The 22,429-nt window shown below is 40.0% G+C and overlaps 1 protein-coding gene across 1 annotated transcript; it reads left to right on the top strand.

Moving 5' to 3' along the window:
• On the top strand, positions 1-17,966 carry LOC125381941. Its single transcript, XM_048399312.1, has 5 exons — positions 1-73; positions 670-842; positions 7,011-7,090; positions 7,783-7,981; positions 16,893-17,966. Exons 1-5 carry the CDS (start codon positions 1-3, stop codon positions 17,004-17,006), a joined length of 639 nt encoding a protein of 212 aa, XP_048255269.1. The 3' UTR covers positions 17,007-17,966.
• The last annotated feature ends 4,463 nt before the right edge of the window (positions 17,967-22,429 follow it).

Below are 22,429 nucleotides of genomic sequence, written 5' to 3'. Positions count from 1 at the left end.
ATGTACGCAGCCTACCAGACACAGACAACCACGGGGACGGGAACGACTGGGGACAAATACTACGTCATGAAACGTGAGTTCCAATAATTTCATAACAAATGCTGCAACAATGTAATAGTGGCATTTATACTTATGTCTCTCTCAAATGAATGAATTGACAAATGAATATTTCCTTTAAAAAACAAACTAGAAACACCCATAACATACCAAGGCATACGTACACTGCTGCAAGTGAGGGTGCTCCGATTGTTCGACTTCAGCTCTGTTCAACATACCAACGTATTTACCAATTAATTTAATTGATGTTATTTACAATATATGAGAGAGAAACACACTAAAACTGACCACAATATCCTGATGTCTTGTTTATGAAAACGATGTAACATGACCTTGGTTGCAGAGGTAATCGACACCTCGGTAAATGCGCGATATATTGTCTGATTGGTAATTAAGTGTGTCGATATTTCGATGCATCCTCTCATATTTGGCATGTGACTCGAAACAATAATTATTTTCATTTTGTCCCTGATCTTAAAAGATTGATTATGTATTCATCTTACTAATCATTTGTCAACAAAATATGAACAAAGCTAAATAATACGATTCTAAAGCTAACATGTAAAAATTCCATTCGTATACATTGAGATACCTTTTCTTTTGTTCCGTTAGGAGGATGCGGTTCACCGAATCCCTCTCAATCCTTTGTCTATAGGAGAGAAGGCGGGCTTGCCGCAACAGCCGTGTGCAGCGGTACAAAAGCTTTCCTAGGTATCAATACCACTGTTTGGTGCCTTTCCCCATCCTCCACATGGGCGCCAGCGCCTGGAAAGTGTGTTAGCACAGTAGGTTGTTCCCAAGTATTAATTCATCTTTCTGATACTGTGTGTTTCGTTCTTTTCAGGTGCATCTGTTCTTTCATTAACTCAATCAGTGAATCTTTCATCAAAATTGATATGAATCAAGAAATTCCCTCCCTGTTTTAGGCGTGAATAGTTACGAAACATGTGCCAATCACTATTGTAAGGGTAACCACTTGGCGGGTATTTGAGGGGTCATATAAGACCCACTTACCCAATGTATGTCATATGAGCTACCTTAAATGAGGATCGGGTAGTTACAATGAGATTTCTGGGCACGGCTAGCCGTCCATCGTTCGTTGGTCACAGTATCAAACATCCGTGAAGAACCGGGTTAGAATAGGCCTTCAGCAACCCATGCTTGCCGTAAAAGGCGACTATGCTTGTCGTAAGAGGCGACTAACGGGATCGGGTGGTCAGACTCGCTGACTTAGTGATACATGTCATCGTATCCCAATTGCGTGGATCGATGTTCATGATGTCTATCACTGGATTGTCTGGTCCAGACTCGATTATTTACAGACCGACGACATATAGCTGGAGTATTGCTGAGAGCGGTGTTAAATAACAAACAAACAATGAAACACTGGCTCATGCTGCAGCAAAAACACCACTTGCAAACATGTGACACTGTTGCATATACCATTCAACGATTACAAGACTTAAGAAGATAGCACATCAGAATAAGACGTGACACAGACAGACAGACAGACAGACAGACAGATAATTTATTAAAGACTCACCTCACAAGTACAGGGTAAAAATATGCTATACAGAATACAATAAAAAGTGAGCCACCCTTTAAGGGTTACGAGAGACTATATATAAACTAAAAAAAACCCATAAAAACCTAAAACTATATACACATAAAAGGTTATCACTAAAAAAAACTAGAACATAGAAAATATACCATTGAAATATCATAAAATATACACAAAATGAAACCATTACCGATTACAATATAAAACTTGTTTCCGCTTCTGTATTAACAGTTTGCAGGTTTTGGCGGAATAAGAAACATCATCCGGATGGGCTAAGATGAATCTAACTTTCTGTACATCTGTAAAATCATTAAAAGTACAGCATTTATCCACACATTTACTTAAGAGAGTAAAACGTATATCATTTTAAAGGGGACAGTTTAGTAAAACATGGATTTCATACTCAACTGGGGCGGTCGGGTAGCCTAGTGGTTAAAGCGTTCGCTCGTCACGCCGAAGACCCGGGTTCGATTACCGACATGGGTACAATGTGTGAAGCCCATTTCTGGTGTCGCCCGCCGTGATATTGCTGGAATATTGCTAAAAGCGGCGTAAAACCATACTCACTCACTCACTCACTCACTCACTCACTCATACTCAACTTCATCCGTACAGTAAAAACACGTTCTCTCCTCCACCGGTGTATTTGTGTATCGTCAAGTCTCTATGTTTATTGGGGCTACTCTGCTTCTGAATTTGGCTAAGGCACTTATATAACTCATGTGAATCGAGTTCAAAATATATGGTTCAACACAAATACCACTCTTAAAATGCCTGTACAGTCTCAACTTGTTTCCTCCCACACTTCTCTTCTGTGAGTTCTCTGTACATCAGTTTGCCAGCTGGCTCTAAAACTCTCCTAGATTTTGGCACATATTTCAGATGTGATAAAACAGGTGTGGAAATTGTTGAGAAGAGAGATAAAATGTTCTAGGTTCATACTCCTCAACTTATCATGAACTCGTTTGTTCCAGTTCCGCTTGCGACGTTCTGCTTGGGTGTTGCTCCAGAAAAAAAACTTTAGATAACGACCGTTCAGGGTGTATTGAACTTAGATGTTTATAAAACTTCATAACACTTTTCCATTGTCTCACAGATGGTGGGATCCATCCCATATCACCAACCAGACCTGCTTACGGCGCGTATTTGTTGAGTCCCATATAGAACCGCATGGCTCGATTATGTAAGGCATTAACAGCTGGCACGTTGTACTGACCCCAGATTGCAGCTCCATACTCAAATTATAGACTAGACCATAGAATCGTACTGTTAAGTGTACGTCTGGTATCTCATTCCTCCCATCACTTTGTACTCAGATATGAGGAGTCCTAGTGCTCGGCTTGCTGAACTTGCTGCCACCTTGCCCATCCGTCTATAGTCTACAAATTCAGTCAGAATTCGCACATCTGATTGGTATATTATGAAATTTGTAAGATGGCTGGACCTTGATTGGTGGAGATCTATAGCCATAATTCTGTTGTGTATGGTCTAATAATCTTATTATTGTTCCTACACTAGGTTCACATACAAATCTGTGATTATGTTACTGATTATTTTACTGTCCTTTGTTAACAAGTCCACAATTTAAATAAAACCCTTTATATTTAGGAGATAAACATACTGTGTTTTCAATGTAGAGCTAGGTTACCTGTAGATTCAACCGCGCAAAATTTATCGTTTGAAACCCCACGAGCGTTCAAATGATAAATTTAGCGCGGTTAAATCTACAGGTAACCAAGCTCTACATTGAAAACACAGTATGTTTATCTCAATTCCACCATGACTAAGTAAAACGCGAACTCTTTGATGTTAGCAAATATACTGAGTGAAGCGGCATGGGTTTAGTCCAGTGTTTTGAGTGGGTTATCGATCTGAATTACGGAATCACTGAACAAATTATGGCGCTGTGAATACTCAAGCAGTTTGTTTACACCGTAATACTTCACTCGAACATATGACAGGCATTGAAAGCATATAAGCACAGCAACTTGGTAAGCTAACATGAGGTGGGTATCCCTTAAGAAAACAAAGCAAGCTTTGCAAGGCTTTCGCTCTACATCGCGCGTCACCATTATGTCATATCGCTCATTGTGACGCCTAAGATATGACGTCACAGTCGTATATAGAAAAGCGCCAAAATTCCAAGCTATCTGTTGTCTCCAAAACGTAAATACATTCCCTTTGTAGATTTCTATCGTGTTTTCTGCCCGAAATGTATTGCCACACATCCTTTGAATATTGTAGTAACTGCACCTGTGCATTTTATAACCTGTAATTTAGATATAATTATTTAAATATGCCTACGACGACGACAATGACTGAAAATCATACTTTTCTATGATTATTTGTTTCCGCGGTGATGCGGCCGTCAAACCAGCTGTTTCAATCAGAGTGAGTTTATTGTGATTTAATAGCATCTGACTGACCAATCAGAATCGAGTAAATTCAAAATTCATGGTAGAATTATCTATCCACAATATAGTTGCAATACTGCCGACGTGACCAGGAAACCCAGTGTTTGATACTGTGATTGGTTGGTTGGATTGCTGTTTAACGCCGCACTCAGCAATATTCCAGCTATATGACGGCGGTCTATAAATAATCGAGTCTGAACCAGACAATCCAGTTATTGATTTCATGAACACCGATCCACGCAAATGGGATTGATGACATTCATAAACCAAGTCAGCGAGCCTGACCACCCCATCCCGTTAGTCGCCTTTTACTCATTAGCCAGTGAGTGAGTGAGTGAGTTTGGTTTTACGCCGCTTTAAGCAATATTCCAGCAATATCACGGCGGCGGATACCAGAAATGGGCTTTACACATTGTACCGATTTCGGGAATCGAACCCGGGTCTTCGGCGTGACGAGCGAACGCGTTAACCATTAGGCTACCCGACCGCCCCCATTAGCCAGTGAGTTAGCATTGATTTAACATGGCTGCGTACCTAACAAGAGGCTATGTTAAACTGGCCAGTAGCAAAATCATTATTGTGCATGATATGAAATATATATGATAGGGATATGTTTAAATTTGAAAAAAAAAATACTTTCAAGCTATCATGAAATTTGGTACATGTGTCGTCAGTAGTTGGCTCAATAGATCCAGTATATAACCAGGTATAGACCACTGTTAAACTACAAAATCAGTTCCCTGTTTTGCAATATGTTAAATTTGGACCTTATTTTAACCATGCTCCCATTAAATTCTCCCAAAAGGCATATTTCCTTTTGGTTTACTCCCTCTCCTGAACATGCTAAAATAGACAAAGTGAGAAAGCTAAATTTTGGCATTTACATATTTTCCTGTGATGACATCATATATGGTTCAAATCGTTAGATTTTAGTGTTTGTTTTCCTCTTTAGTGTTTTGTCAAAAATATTTCAATTTGAATTTTTTGAAGTTGCTTAATGACATTTAAAGCTGTTAACAACATATCCGTAGAAATATAAAATCATGTCACAAAATATTATCAACCTATCGATTCATTATAAACTTAGGACGATTATCAATTTTGACACTGTTTGATCTTGATCATAATGATGAAACAGGATTGAACTCGCACAAATTGAAATTGGATGTGAAGTGAGGCAAACGATCTCGTAATGCAAAATCAATATCTGAAAAGCCTAGAGGCTATGGCGATGGTAGTTTTAGACTATGGGACTAATGGGTAATTGACTGGGAAATACATGGATTGTCCATTTGTTTAGTTAGACGCGAATTTGTCGAATACATGTACTACAGAAAATATCAACTTAAGTTTACTAAAAGGTTTCACAAAGCGATCAAAGTTCTAAGGTGATCATAACTCTCATGCTTTAACATAGACAGTCATAGCGTCACGATCACTTTGCGGAACGAGGCCCTGAATTCCAGAATTTCTCTAAGACATTTCGCTTCAGTGAAGCGATGGAAACATGTTTACAGACACGTCTCGCAAGAAAATTCCTAAATGTTTTTACGTACGTATCGGTGACAATTGAAGACATAATGAGTAGAATAAACTTTCCTGAAAATTATATCGATACAGTGATACATGTACATGTGTGGTAGAATCATCATTTGTAATGATATGATTTTAATAATATTATTGTTCTAAGGTTTTCTGTAGCCTTATAGGCTGGATGTCACTTTTGATAGCCCGGGTATTTAATGTATTGTTGAAGTGAACACTTCAATGTATAGTTGCTACACACGATTAGGCGCTTATTGGAGGCACGTTGTCATGTATCATGTGTCATGTATATTTGTTTACCCTCCTTAACTCCTGTTTAAAATGAGCTTGTCTAACGCTCATTATTATGCATGTGCACCAATGGATGGGCGACGCACGCTGTCACCAACTATAGAAAAGGTCTTCAGCAACCCATGCTTGTCTCAAGAGGCGACTATGCTTGTCGCAAGAGGGATCGGGTGGGGAGGTACACACAGGTTACATTACCAAACATTTATTTAACATAGTTCAAAAGTATGACCTCTCAGTAGGTCTTATTTATGATACAAAGTAAAACCTTACATCTTTCTGGAAAGGAGAAACCAACATAAAAGCGAAATGTTTTGAAATGTAGACATCAAAGGCTGGAGCTGCTGGAATATAGCTTGTTACAAAGGGAAAGTATGCTTTTGGAAAGTTGAAGTCATCACACTTGTACAGTCTAGTGGAGACTTTGTTGACACTCTAAATCTTTATGCATATCTAAATATGAAACAGATGAGACGGTTTCACTTGTCTCTTTCATTTACAGTTCGGGTGGGTAGATCACTGAAAGGGAATTGCGTATTTCATGATTATTGAACGATATCAAATCATCGATATTCACGAAGTTTTAGTTATACTTCTTGGCCAAAAGGCCATGTTTTGATTTTGCCAATCCGTTCAAAAATTATGATTCATATGCTAATAGAAGCCGATCATCAAAAAGGGGAGTACAACTGATGCCTAGATATGCATTGTTCTTATCAAAATGTATTACACAAATATCACACCAATGCTATCAATGAGAATATGTTTCAGACGAAATCAAATCTCATTGCTCAACTTTAGGTCAATATTAGATTTAACCAGTGAAAATTACGCCACTGTCCTTTGTTGATAGCATTTAATAAATAATGTAAGCAGCTAAAAGTTCCACTATATTGAAGAGGCTTGGAACAGTCGCCTAAAAACTAGCCGAATACGATGATTCTTAGGTCGAATGTCTGATTTTGATTTTTGGTTTGTCAGCACCGTACCCAAACTCAACGTTTTTAGAAGATCTGGGTCACTTCAGGCTTTTCTTCAAACAATATGGACAAAATGGTTTTGAGCGAAAATCACTCATTCACTGTAATCATCAATCTATAAACACAAAACTATTCTAACTGACATGCCTTATTTTGTTGTTCCAGAATCCTCTACGCGTCAGTGGAACGTATATACATGCTTTGGATTCTGGATTGTCTTTTGTGGGGACGCCAACAGGAAACGTGTATGTCTATATGCTAGTTTGGAGATTGTAGAGCCTCATGTACAAGCGGCATCAGCAGCTGTAGATGTAGCATCAAAAAAGCTATTGTCGTCACATGTCTTTGAATTGAAAGTGAGATGCGCACCAAGCACCCAACCCAATAACGTCTTTCAATCATAAAAAGAATAAATCCAGTCCGAGCAGATCCCCAATGGCACTCTGGAGTGTATTCCTTGAAGCTCCTTAGAGCAATAACCCATTCAATGCTCTTAATGAGAGCTGACTTAGTGTCACCAAGCTGATGTCTATCTATCAGACAAGTCTATCTATTGTTCTTTGACACAGTTTGATATAGGGAAACTGATTTTGTTTACATCTTTGCACAGCATGTTCGAGGCTATGTCTGTACCGGGGATGACAATGTAGAAATGTAGAAGGGTATCAACACCAGGTTCGATGAACACTTGGTTACATTACATCAGTAGCATCTTTATAGTGGCCATGTCCTGGAATATGCTTCATGTTGAGGCAATGTCGTTTAGATTAAGCATCTGTGACATTTCTTTTGTGGTCAATGATTTTCAGTGATCCATTCATATAATTTTCATCACGGTTTTGCCTTTCACAGCAGATAATTAAGACTGATTATTCTCTTGCGTTGACTTTTTGTATTTGTGTAATGATTTATTAACTGTTTTTGTTTCACAATGAAGGTTTCGCATTTACTTCGTCACTGCAAATGAAGACTATTCACTGATGATTAAAGTAATAATTGACCAGCTGACTGTGGAGAGGAATAGTCGTGTTTCCTCAACCTGGCAGGGAAAAGAGTCTGACTTGGTGTCCACTTTCCCGTTTGAAATTGCAAAGGAGTTTACGATGGATATATTTTCAGCTGCTACAGAATTCCAGGTAAGATTCTGGAATGTTCTCTAAATCTTGATTTGGAGAGGGCTGTAAGTGTATTTGTAGCCATTTGGAAAATAAGCCCGGATTTCAATTAAGCACTCATTTTCAACAAACCCATACAATACATGCTTCCAATATCATAATGCCATAAGGGTATACTACTTTTCAATTAACTATGGGACGGGACACACAACGAAGTTAGAGGTGAAGTAAATATATCGAAAGGGCGAATTTGCAAGTTCCTATTTTCACTTCAGCCTCTTGTCTGTGGCCAGTGATGTCACTGTTATGAACAATCAGGTTGCACAACATCATTTAACTGACTCGATGGGTCACGTGGCCTGCCTCCCACATCACGCTGACACGCTGTTCAAACCAGAGCACTTTATATCAGTTCAGCGTTTTACACAGCATAATGTAACATGTCGGTTCTCAAACTGAAACTATGTTAACTTAGTAAAAGAATTGAGTGTAAAACCAACACACAAACAACCAACAATTGTATTACAAAATTAGCATAAGTAAGGATAAGATAATTCGATGAACAACTTCAACGTTTTGGTGTAGGTTCTTACACCGTTATCAAGCAAGTGATGATCACTTGCTTGATAACGGTGTTAGAACCTACACCTAAAGGTTGCTCCCAATTGTAATAAAGAAGTTGTTCATCCATATATATTATCCTTACTTAGTACTCCAAGTTCTCAATACCTCTCAGAGAAATAAATAACATAGTTTACAAATCAATACAAATTACTCCATAGCAATTATGACAGTACACAATAGTGTGGTTTTACAATATTCGATGGCAGTATAACATTTTAGAACAGTGGAAATGACAAGAATAATAATAAGCTCGCAGCAACAGTGAGCAACAAGCTCTTGAGATAGGCCCAGGCTGGGAATCCGGGATGAAAAGTGATCTTTGCACGGAAGCTTGTCTTGATGTCAGATGAAACGTGAGATGACAGGCATGCACCCGCTCCACATATATCGCCTAACCACATCCCAGCACTTTCTACACAGTGCCAGACCAGTCAGTGTCAGATGACTATTACAGAATATTCCACATGTTTCTGTAACACTTGACATCCATCCGTGCTATACCGGAAGTTTAAATATAATTTGAGCATCTAAATATTATATCCTCACCACTCCTTACATTAGATACTATTACATTCATGACAACTAATAATTGTCCAAACACAATGGAATGAACTTCTACAGAACCCCAAGAGAAACAATGTTATACAGTGACAATGTTTTTTTGACAATACATTTCACTGCCATATAGCAATAAGAAGACCATATAATTCATAAGTAAGTACGGTTTGTACCGTAAATCAGATTTGATAAGTCGATAAGTTGATGATTTCGAGACAGTTTGTACATGGCCCTTCCATTCTTTTAGATAGTAAACATTTAATCCAGGAGATACAACATTTCGTTGACAATAAGCATCAAAACGTGTTATAGAAAAAGTTATGTGTCGATTCAAAAATTGAAGCAATATGTTAACCCAGATATCCGTACTTAAAAGTACCCAGTGTGACCAACCAACAAGCGGTATACAATCAACAAATGTATTACAAAAAATAACTAGGTTTACAATCAGCAATTAGAATGGCAGTTCACAATAGGATGGTAGTAAAATATTGAAAGGCAATGAATAATATGATGGCAGTAGTCAGTATCAAATACAAAAAGACAGTGGTGATAGCCAAAGTCACTGATAATATACCGAACTGCATAAGAAACGTCACCCCACGTAACACTGCATGACAAGTTGTCATTTAAATATCTCGGTAATTTTTGTCAAAGTTTCTAAAATTTAACATTACCTTGTCCGGAAAAATGAAATATGTTGTACATAAAACAAAGCAGATGACAATAAAACCGATTGCCATAACGCATCAGGGCAACGGCAATGGTATAGCGATGCACGTGAGTTCCGTGCAAATTGAAATGCACATGCCTTCCCCCATTTCTTGCCCAATAAAAATACACCCAGATCGGATAACATTTATTCGTTATTGAATTGCTACCACATGCCAAGATTGACAAAAATCAGCGACACCAAGCCCTTGGACGATTGCAATCTGGACAAACCGCCCGGCAAGTAGCCAATGCATTTCAAGTCCACGTAAGGACCATATACAGGATCCAGCAACGGTACCAGACCACCAACACTACAGTTGACCGACCACATAGTGGAAGACCATGGGTCACCACCCGACGTCAGGACCGTCAGATTGTGCGACAGCAGCATCAAGATCACTTTGTAACTGCTCGACAGACCATGGGGACACACCATCGACACATTATTGCAGACACCGTGCGTCGACATTTGACGTGCAGACACCTCCACTGTCACAGGCCACACCGGGGACATCACGTCATCGCCGGGACCGTCTTCAGGGGGCAACACAGCACCAGCATTGGCGCCACCAGCAGTGGAGAAGAGTCCTCTTCTCAGGCAAGAGCCGTTACTGTATCTCAACAGCAGATGGCAGAGAGAGAGAGAGAGTCTGGCGACGCCGTGGGAAAAGTTATTCGGATACTTGTGTTGTTGAGAGAGATTTGTGGGGTGGTCCGAGCATGAAGATGTTGGGTTGAATTGGTCTTGCACAGAGGGCCTTCCAGAACATCGGTCCAGGGAGAAGCAATGGTGTCAAAGCAGCTCGGTACATTGATCAAGTCTTGAGATCACATGCCATACCTTATTTGGCACGTCGCCACAACCACGAGTTTCAGCATGATAACGCCCGTGCCCACACTGCGAGAGCAACAAGAGAGTTCCTCCAGCAGATTCGCATCACAACCATGCAGTGGCCTGACCTAAGTCCCAAATTAAATCCCATTGAGCACCTGTGGGACGAGATTCAAAGACTGCTGAATGACGTCCGACCAAGGCCGACAACTGCAGCTGAACTGCGTCAGGCATTCCTCAGAGTGTGGGCTCAAGTGCCTATGGCCTTCATCAACCGCCTCATCCATTCCATGTATCGACGATGTACGGCAGTCATCAATGCACTGTTTTCTGATGCCATTTTCTCAGAGACTTGTTTTGTGTTTCACTTTAAAAACATTAGACACTTTAATTTCAACCATAATGATCAGTTTTGCCAAGTTTCATCTTTTTAAAATGTCTCAAAGTAAGTTTACAGTGTTTGGACAAATAAGGTTTCTCATACATCTATGCATGGTTTCTTTTGCGGGTCAGTATAATATATATTCACCCAGCCGCGACAGTGGTCAAGCTTCCGTGATGGGCTAGGCAGGGAATCAGGGATGATGAGCGATCCTAACATGAAAGCTGGTTCAAAAGCGATGAAATGCGTGAGAGATACGCACACATGCTATTGTCCCCTTATATACAACCTACCCAGGCACTGGAAAGTTCCAGGCAGAGCCGTCATCAGTCCATCGGCACTAAAACATTAAAGAAGTTTCCATAACATACTATCGCCGTCCGCCGTATACCGGACCGGAAGTTTACACACCACACCAGCATCTGAATATTGTAACTTCCTGACGACTGATCACTGTCCAAACACAATGCAATAAGCGTCTTCCCAATCCCAGCAGAAACAATGTAACACAGCTACAATCACTGTTAAATAATAAAATACACTGTCATATAACAAAAAACATGTATACTCAACAACAAAAGTTCCTGTGTCACCAATATTTTAGTGTATTTTTCAAACAAGCAAAGTTTGCTTTTGAATATTGTAGTACATGTATGGAATCAAGTCACAAAAACGCAACTGCAACAGAAAAGCATGCATTCCAAGAAAAGTTGACTTTTATGTAAGCCCCATGCATTTCACTACCCAAGAATGGGCATAAAAACATTTGCGTTAACGGGATTCCATATGCATTGTTTAGCATCGTGCTGACAACAACCACTCAGAAAAACAACAAAATTACGCAATTATTCAACATTACGAAATGCCTTGCCTGTCCGAAAATGAGCGTCTGCGGGCCATTGGTATGCTTGAAGAAGGATCGAGTCAACGTGATGTTGCAAGACAATTTAACGTCCAAAGAAACACCATTTGGTGTTTATGGCAACGTTGGCAACAGACGAATGCAGTCAGAGACCATCCTCGGAGTGGCAGGCCACGCGTAGCCAATAATCGACAAGACAACTGGATTCGAACAACACACCTACAAAATCGATTCCAGCCAGCAACAGTGACTGCAAGAAGCATCCCTGGCCTTCGATGAATATCTTCACAAACCGTACGTCTCCGCCTCATATTGGGATGTGGCCAGAAGACCCGCCAGACATCCCATTTTGACAGGAAACCACTGTCAAGCACGTTTACAGTGGTGCAGACAGCGTCTACGCTGCACGGACATGCAGTGGGGACAAGTTCTATTCACTGACGAGTCTCGTTTTCACCTCAGCCACAGCGATGGCCGGATTCGAGTGTACCGACGTCCAGGTGAACGTTACGTCAATCATTGTGTCATGGAAGAAGATCGGTTCGGGGGCGGCAGCGTTATGGTATGGGGTGGGATTACAGCAAGACAGAGGACCCGTTTGATAGTGGTGGAGGGAAATCTCAATGGACAGCGCTACCGCGACGAGATCATCGGCCCTGTTGTTCTAACGTTTTTGAGTCGTCATGGCCCAGGCATTACCTTTCAACATGACAACGCCCGGCCTGATATTGCTCGACTTGTTCAGGATTCTCTTCAACAAAACACGCGAATGTCATGCCCTGGCCGGCTCGCTCCTCTGATCTCTCAACAATCGAGCACATGTGGGATGAGATGGATCGGTGCCTTCGACGCCAACCACGTGTTCCATAGACACTCCAGGAGCTTCGAAACATGCTCCAGCAGATATGGACAGATATCCCACAGGACATTGTGCGACGTCTGGTCCATTCCATGAGACGAAGATGTGTTGCTTGCATCGCAACCAGAGGTGGACACACACGCTATTGATTTGTAAATTGACATTTGGGCATGTTCATGTTTTTTTTTATGAAATCACGCATTTTCTGAAGTCAGTATGGCAAATTAAACCATTTGTACACTTACACGAGTCTTTTATCTGTTGCAAATCGCTTATTTAATGTCACAGGAACTTTTGTTGTTCAGTATATTACTATACACTTAGTGGCATAAGCCCAAACTCTCCCTGTCAGCATCCCCCCTCTCACTGAATCTGATACTCTTTAGCTATGATCTTATCAGTTGTTCCCCTGCTCCAGTGAAGCAGGCACGGCCAAGCTTGTCCAAGTTTGTTTACTTTAGGGCACTGATGGCATGGGCCAGCTTGACACTCAAGGATTGAAACATAACACTCCAAGACAAAACAGTGAAACTACAGTGACCAAATCAACGCTTTGAAAAACGTTTTGGAGGTAATAATTATAATAAAGTGTCTATTCACTGGAAACTGACATCCCTTGACCAATATTTAAATCATGTTCAATGTGGTAAGCATTTATATATATCGGGTTTAAACCCAATTAGGCAATTCATTAGCAATTACTAATGATGGTAGTTTTGGGTTAGGCTCATACTCATAGGTATGTTAGTGGACTAACCCTTAGTCTATATAATTTTGATAAAAACCAATAACGCCAATAAATTGAAAAAGAGCCACACTGAGATGAGAGATTCCGCTTTTAGAAAATTCTACACTTGCTTCATGTTTTAGGGCTATACCATTTCAGTAAGGGGAAGGCAGAAAGGAAACTAAAAAGCTTGAGATTCTGTGAGGCAGACTAGTGTTTTAATAGTATTCTGTTCAACTTGCTCTTTAAGTGAAAAATTTAAAAATGGATTTATACTGGAGCAAATTTACAATATGTTCGCCACTACAAATAATGTTCAAAACTGTTTGACTGCCATGAACACACAATGCCATTTAAAAAGTGGTCAAATGTAACAAATATTATATTTGGGATAACACTGGTAGTCAACTGGTAGTCTAGATCACATACTTTGTGTACCCCTCTGACAAATGTAAATTGGCAGGGCTCCCATGGCCAGTTGTCGGACTTTCATTTTTGTTTAAGCCTCGGTGGGTGAATGGGTTAGATCGCTGACTTTGTGTGCTGGCGATTAGGTGCCTCACTCTGGCAGTGTGGGTTCGAATCCTGGACGGGACTCAACCCAAAAAAGACCGAGAATCTGTACTTTGAAAAGAAAGTGTTATCCCAAATATAACATTTGTTACATTTGACCACTTTCTAAATGGCACATGTGAGCAGTGCCAATTTACACTTGTCAGGGGGGTACACAAAGTACGTGATTTAGACTACCAGTTGTCGGACTTTCATTTTTGTGGAAGCCTCGGTGGCTGAGTGGGTAAGATCGCTGACTTTGTGTGCTGGCGATTGGTGCCTCACTCTGGCAGTGTGGGTTTGAATCCCGGAGAAACTGTACTTTGCAAAGAAAGTGTTATCCCAAATATAACATTTGTTATGTTTGACTGCCACTTCAGATTATTAAAAGGATATATTATATGCCTCAATAACCTCATCAAAATCTAACGTAGCAATGTAAAATGGTTCCTCAAACCCTTTTGAGAATAATATGATGGGTAAAATTTTAAACTTTATAATTAGTGGGTTTAATAAGTAGCGAACATATTGCAAAGTTGTACCCGTGCCAATATACACTTGTCAGAGTGGTACACGAAGTTTGTGAGTACCATTTGTCAAACTTCCATTTTTGTCCCAGATGGGACTCAACTCCAAAAATGACTAGGGTTTGCACTTTACAGAGAAAGTTTTATCCCAAATATGACATTTATTACTTTGTACTTATTTATGTTTTATGTTTTATGGTTTATTTATGCCATCAAAGTTAGAAGAAATAGCGGTGACTATGGTATTTACATGAAAGGAAAACCAAGATGAAACTATTTCTATATAGTTTGTTTTAACTGAACTTCTCACATCTACATGGATGTCACCAGAAGACCACGTGCACCCCATGTACTGGGCAGTAACATGATGTACATTGCACCTGCAGGTTTATGAACACGCTTATAGCCCTTGAAAGATATTTGAATTCAGTTAGTATATACTGTTTCTGCTTCATGTAAAAAACCCACTTGATTTGTTAATTATGAACATTTGTTTTAATTATTCATCAATGTCTACTGTACTTTTGATATTTTCGTACACAACTGACTAGATAAATGTTACATGGCAAAAGAGTTATACTTTGTAATATGTCTTGCCTGCTTTTGAAAGCATTAATAAGGCCATTGTGTTACGCATAATAAATTTAAATTTAAATCTTTTTTTTTATCTGCAGAACATTTAAATGTTTCGAAAGTTGTTTAAAATAACCAAATATCAATATTTTAAAAGAAGACAATTATTTTCTGGACTCACATACATGTCTTCTGCTACAGAATAGCTTGTGGTCATTAATCAGATGTGACACCCCGGGGAAGCTGGCAAGAGGACCCCTGCTGATAGCGGGAGTTTTGGGGGGACTGGAATGCAGTTAGCTGTTCCTCACTTTGAGGATTTCAGAGTCCCTTATTCCACCAAGTGTATATCCCATGTCAAGTGTATTCTCAAGTGTTTCACAGAGATTTCGTATGAATATGAAAAGAGGTTTATCGCTGTTATTTATGGTAATTTTAGATATCGTTTTCATATGTCACTAAATCCCTTGTCAAGTGTATTCTCAATTGTGTATAAACATATATTTTTCATATTCATACAATATTTGATTGTATACAAAAGAAGATTATCTCCTGGGGCTGCTTGTAGTAGCTTAGACCAGAAGCAAAGCATAATTAGGTAAAAAAGAAGCAACATTCCAGGGTCACCGAGTAAAATTACCATGAGGGTACTTTTTGGCTACTAAGACGATTCTAGATTGTACACGTTCAGGCAGAATTTGGTTAAAGAAGCCCAACTTTCACAGGTACAGACAGATATAGGCTTTATAATAGAGTCAAAAAGTGTAACTTGATATTAAATGAACAAATGTTGATATTTAATCATTTAAATAACATTAAACATGGCTTTAGTAGCAGACTGCATGAGGTCATTTTTGACAAGAGTAAAGATGTTATTTCGAGGTACTTATAGGTACATACATTTTCTACAATTATATCGGAAAGACACAAAACATGTTTCTTATCTTTCTTGAGGCCATTCAAAGTTTGTAATTTTGTTTTAATTGGGTTTATGACAAGTTTGTAAAAGAGAGTAAATTTCAGATATTTTGCATTGTCAGACATAAGTACAATGTCGTCAGCATTTTAAAATAATATAAAGTAAATGAATGCATTTACCATAAAGGTTTCGTCTTTACACTTGTTTTTTCAACAGAAAATATTCTAAATCAATGAGAAATAAAGGTAAAAATCCCCCCTGTGGTACTTATTGTACAGCAATTACTCGGGCGCAATTATATTAATTGTTCAGTTTGATTCATGCATGCCAATATAGACCCGTGAAGATTCCGGGGTAGAATAGGTCTTCAGCAACCCATACTTGCCGTAATAGGCGATTATGCTCATCGTAAAAGGCGACTAACGGGATCGGGTGGTCGACTTGGTTGATACATGTCATCGATCCCAATTGCGTGATTATTGACTCGATTATTTTACAGACCGCCGTCATATAGCTGGAATATTGCTGAGTGCGGCGTTAAACAACATACAAACAAACAAACATGCCAATATATTTGGGTATGGTAGATGTTTCCCTGCATCACATAACCACACTTTGCCCCTGCCAAATATCTAGACACGATGAAACCACCGAGAGAACTGTATCTTCATGTCTCCTTGTCTACTGATAATTCTGTTTCTACAGTGAGTGCGCCTTGCATCAAAAGAAGACAAAAGTTTGATGTGTTTGATCATTAAACGTATCCACTGTTATGCATTGACTCTTCCATTTTTACGTTTCAGTGCATGGTGAATGGTGCGATGTTGTTTACCTTTCAACATCGTCTCCCGAGAGACAGCGTGGACCTTGTAAAGATATTTTCCGGAGCAAACATTGAACAGGTTTTGTTAATTTGAACATTCGATAACTGTTATGTGTTCTTCTGTGTAGGTACAAAGACTTTAGACATAGAAAAAAATCCTTTGTTATGAGAACTGTTCTAGTCTCGGATCCACATAATTATATTGTTTATGTCACAATATCTGCCATCACACATGTATGCTGCCGGTTGTTTGTAATGGCACATCAGCATCATTAGCGTGTTTACTTTAAGCCTCCCCGGAAGTGCTTTAGGATTGAATTGATAATCACTCAATGTGTCTCACCAAATACACAGGATTGATACTTAGTCCCTTTTGTTCTGTGAATTGTTCTATTCACGGATCTATGCTTTTGGTCACAACATATACCAACACACATTTATGGTGCCTATTGTTTGTAATGAAATAATGACAAATGTTTACTTGACTTCTTCTTTTGAACTGTTTGATGGATTGAGTTGATGATCACTGAATATATGGCAGACTATAAGAGTACGATTTTGAGCAGGAATAATGTATAATGCCCGTTTAATGCTGCCTCAGTGGCAACTCACAACCTAAACAAATCCCAAACAATTCAAATTCTACAGTCATTCAAAGGGTAAATTTGCAGAAAAGGTGATTATTAATCACACACATCTCACAGTATCAGAGACCAGGCGTCTAATAGGGTCCCTGCTTCTATTCCTTTGACAGAGTGTATGATAAAAGGTCGGCGTGTATTGGATGTCCGACGTAATAGAGAAAATACGGTTATTATTTTGAAAAATAGTGAGAAACCCCAAAGCCTCGACAAATTTTTTGGACAGCTAAGTTTTTGAATGACAGGTAGTCTCATTATCGGCAATATTGTTTGACGGTGATATTTAAATAGTAAATAGAGCCTGACAACCCGATCCATTTCATCGCATAATCAGCAATAATATTTGAGGGCATTGGGTTCCTTCCGTCTTCTCTTCATTACAGTGAGGTAATGCCTTACAAAACATCTATAAACTTGATTGGTTGGTTGGTTTGTTGTTTTACCCGGCATCGATGACATGTATCAACCAAGTCGGCGAGCCTGACCACCCGATCCCGTGAGTCGCATCATACGACAAGCATAGTCGCCCTTTACCGCAAGCATTGGTTGCTGAAGACCTATTCTACCCCGGATCTTCACGGGTCCCGCGCAAAAGGGATACGATGACATGTATCAACCAAGTCAAGCATGGTTTGCTGAAGACCTATTCAATAAGCTTGAGATGTCAACAGTTAAAAATCCCCATTGTTTTGACATATATACTGAGTGTTTTCCCTTTGGTTGTTTTCCGTATCTGTGTGTAATACTGCTGTATCCCGATCATAAGCTTATGTAGTAAACCGAAAGTGACGAAAGGGCAAACCTATTGTTGTATCTTTTTAACTGTGTGCATCACACATGTGTGTATAAAGCACATAAACTGTCAATTGCAAGTCATTGATCCATTTAGTCGCCAACAAGCATTGGTTGCTGGAGACCTATATTCTTACCTGGAATCCCCAGGGATAGCGAGGATCGGTGCGGTATTTCGTTATAACACATCTTTGAGTAAATGATTAAAAGATCTGTTTTGCGCCTCAGTCAGCAATACTCTTAGGTTGAGAAAGAGGACCGATCATAATCAAGTATGAGCCAGTTGTGGGAGCCCGTTTGAGGCGCCGAAATTCACTGTGCAGAATTGCGTTCCACGAGCACGCCAGAAACCTATTTTTGACGGTTCGAACACCGGTTAACCCCGATTATGTCGCAAAGTTTCTCCGCACCATACCCGTGCTTGTGGGTTTTACAGAAATGGTAAATGTCTGAGACCTGCATCACTCCGAGCTTTCCTCCCACACGCCGTGATTTCACTGGAATACTACTGTTCAAATCAGCGTTAAACCCAACTCACTCACTCACTTGGCCACTGGTGAACCGCATGGGAAGCGATTATGCCGTCCACACACGATCACCCAATGCTAGCCAGGTCACACATCAAGCACAAAGTAACCACCCGATCCCCATAGTTTATCAGAGGGAATCTGTAACTACTCTGAATCACTTTAAATGTCAATTCAAATGAGGAAAGACGTAGTAATCGAAGGATCATAATCAAAAGAAATCTTAGACTCGAACCTATAACCACTGGATCCAAATAAATGGCAAAGGCAAGCAGTTCTGCACAGCGTGAGCGAGTGACTTGACATTTGAATGTGCATCGTTTCAAGTTATATTTGTTTGTTTGTTGTTTAACGCCGCACTAAGCAATATTACAAGTTATATGACGGCGGTCTTTAAAATAATCGAGTCTGGACCAGACAATCCAGTGATTGACATCATGAGCATCATTCCACGCAGTTGGAATACGACGACATGCATCAACCAAGTCAGCAAGCCTGACCATCCGATCCCGTTAGTCGCCTCTTACGATAAGTATAGTCGCTTTTTACGGCAAGCATGGGTTGCTGAAGACCTATTCTACCCCGGATCTTCACGCGTCAACTTTTTACCGTGTGGTTTATGTAGTGCATTATACTCATTTAATAAGTGACATTCACTATCCTCAACATCTTGGTGCAGTCATTCAGACAGGATAGTAAATTCGTTGTTTACTAACCTTTAGGCCGCTGTTACTTATTAAGTTTGTTGAATTCAGTTGACTTTTTCTCATTGTTATTCCATGTGATCGTAACTTTTGCGTTTAATTATATAGCTGTTGTGGATGTGCCAACTTGAATGTTTCGTAAACAACTTGCAATTCGTCTGATGATTGTAGTTGGTTGCACTCCTGAGACCTGCGTCGCTTCAGTCGGGGCGGTCGGGTAGTCTAGTGGTTAAAGCGTTCGCTCTTCACGCCGAAGACCCGGGTTCGTTTTCCCACATTGGTACAATATTTGAAGCCCATATCTGGCGTCCCCCGCCATGATATTGCTAAAGGTGGAGTAAAACTATACTCAGACACTCACTCACTCGCTTCAGTTTTTCATTCCTGAAATGCCTTAGAACTGACTCCCCATTCATTGCGACATCAACATGATTTCATTTCTCATGATGAGCACCCATAAGCACATGCGTTTTAAGAAGCGACCCCTTTCCACAACCTTAATAGTCTGTGAGGTAAGGTGAAATGGGGTTTAACGTCGCGTCCAAGATTATTGCCCTTTTATAGCGACGTGCATGTACCTGTGTGTGTTTGTGTGGTTGCTTGTACTAGTCAGGACTGATGCCGATTTATAGTGCTAGCTCACTGAGATACCATGCCGCAGTTTAACATGAATATCCCACTCAGACACAGTATAATGACTCCGAGCCGACCAGTCCTTGTTTTACCCCCTTAAAGCCGAGCGCCAGACAGGGTAACAACAAGTACCATCTTTTAACGTCTTTTGGTATGACGCGGCCGGGGATCGAACCCCGGACCTTCCGCTCTCCGGGCTGACGCTCTACCATTAGACCACGGAGGCGGTCAATAGTCTGTACATCCGTGACGGTTCTCAAATTTAAACGCTATGGTTAACCCAGAAATAGGTACGTGCAGAACTAGATCGTGAAATCTGTTTATAACCACACAATATCAATGAACAATTAACAATTAACAAGTTATATTGAAATACAAAGGATAATGTTTGCAATCATTACAAAACAATGCAATGGATGAAATTAATGTTACACTATATGTGACAGCCGTAGAAAATGGGCCCTATCTACGAAGTCAGTCTACTCATGCATGTCCAGTAATTTTCACATTTGAATAGCTTCGATGTCCGACTTGTATCCAGGGATTAGCGTGATGAAAATAGGTAGAAATGTCAGCGTTTTCCGATAGGTATCCATTCCGTGACAGATGCAAGTCAGGTGTGAAAGGAAGGCAAGGAGACCTCGCATCGCCGTCGTCTCGCACTATATAAAGGTACTGCCTTCAAGAGGTATCTACTCCCGACATTGATGATGAGTCTGGAATAATGTGAAGATTCGGGTTGTTCCAGATCCTTGAAGAAATTTCGACACAGTGCCATCACAACGTAGAATATTTTACATGTTTCTATAACACTTTAAGTCCACGGGCCCGTGAAGATCCGGGGTAGAATAGGTCTTCAGCAACCAATGATTGCTGTAAAAGGCGACTATGCTTGTCGAAAGAGGCGATTAGCGGGATCGGGTTTTCAGGCTCGCTGACTTGGTTGATGCATGTCATCGTATTTAAACTGCGTTGATCGATGCTATTTATATCAGTCACTGGATTGTCTGGTCCAGACTCGATTAATTACAGCTATATATATAGCTGGAATATTGCTGAGAGTGACGTTAAACAACAAAGAAACAAGCAAATCAGGTTGTTCCAGTGTCAACAATGACAGGAACCATAGGAGGATAGCACTGAGACGGAGATTCAAAATATTCTCCCGGCCCTTTAATTAATTTGCCACATTCCTAATAAATACAGTTACATGCAAATTATTACATTTACTGCCATTATCTGAATCGATGTAACACTGTATTCAGGTTTTACGGCGAGTTGAAATCTCATATGATTTTGGTTTGCCCTTCGAGAAACGCGTGATTTCCGACTGATTTTTATTTATGAAATGATAGCAAAGGTATTTGATTTGCAAATGTATTTTCTGAAACTTTACTGAATGCGTCCAAATAATATTGGCGAAAACGCACGTAAAATCTCAATATTTCAAAAGACAAATCTGAGGACGTTCATGTTTACATTACAGGTGACGTGAAAACGTTCATCCGCTATGATATCATTATTGATGACTGCAAATTGAGCGATCGGCGTCTTAAACGACAGATGGACAGATCATACGAGTAGGCTGATGGGTAAAACATGGGTAGTAGGGTTTGTAATTTTACGCCGCACTCAGCAATCTTCCATCTAAATTACCAACGAAGGCAAATATATTGGGGTTCATCACAATCATATGTGCCCTTGGGTCATATCAGTCCTCGGCTATGACGTCGTTTCTAGTGTGAAGTCATTTCGACCTCACGTCACACTAGATTGGTTGTTGTTGGTTTGTTGTTTAACGCCGCACTCAGCAATATTCCAGCTATATGATGGCGGTCCGTAAATAATCGAGTCTGCACCAGACAATCCAGTGATTGATATCACGAGCATCGATCCACGCAATTTGGATCGATGACATGCATCAACCAAATCAGCGTGGTGAACTTGTTATGAGTGACCTCCCCTGGTCTGTTATTTTATACGCAAAAATCTGAACAGGGCTTCAAATCTTCGCAACTCACCCGGTACACAGGCCCCTGAAGCAGGATAGTGATATAACTGAAACACTGGACCCATATATATAAATAGACAAGGTACGTCACTCGCCATCTTGGCCGAAGTTGAAATCGGCTGTATCGTTTAAATTAAATGGAAATGTGTGCATGTCATGTTCACAATACCTCCACACCTCCCTCCAAATACGACCTGCATGCCACAAAA

Source organism: Haliotis rufescens, unplaced genomic scaffold, assembly GCF_023055435.1.
Source record: "Haliotis rufescens isolate VD_foot unplaced genomic scaffold, xgHalRufe1.0.p SCAF_2, whole genome shotgun sequence".
In the NCBI taxonomy this organism is placed as follows: domain Eukaryota; kingdom Metazoa; phylum Mollusca; class Gastropoda; order Lepetellida; family Haliotidae; genus Haliotis; species Haliotis rufescens.
The sequence above is the reverse complement of the archived record's forward strand: the minus strand, read 5'-3'. Positions and strand labels throughout refer to the sequence as shown.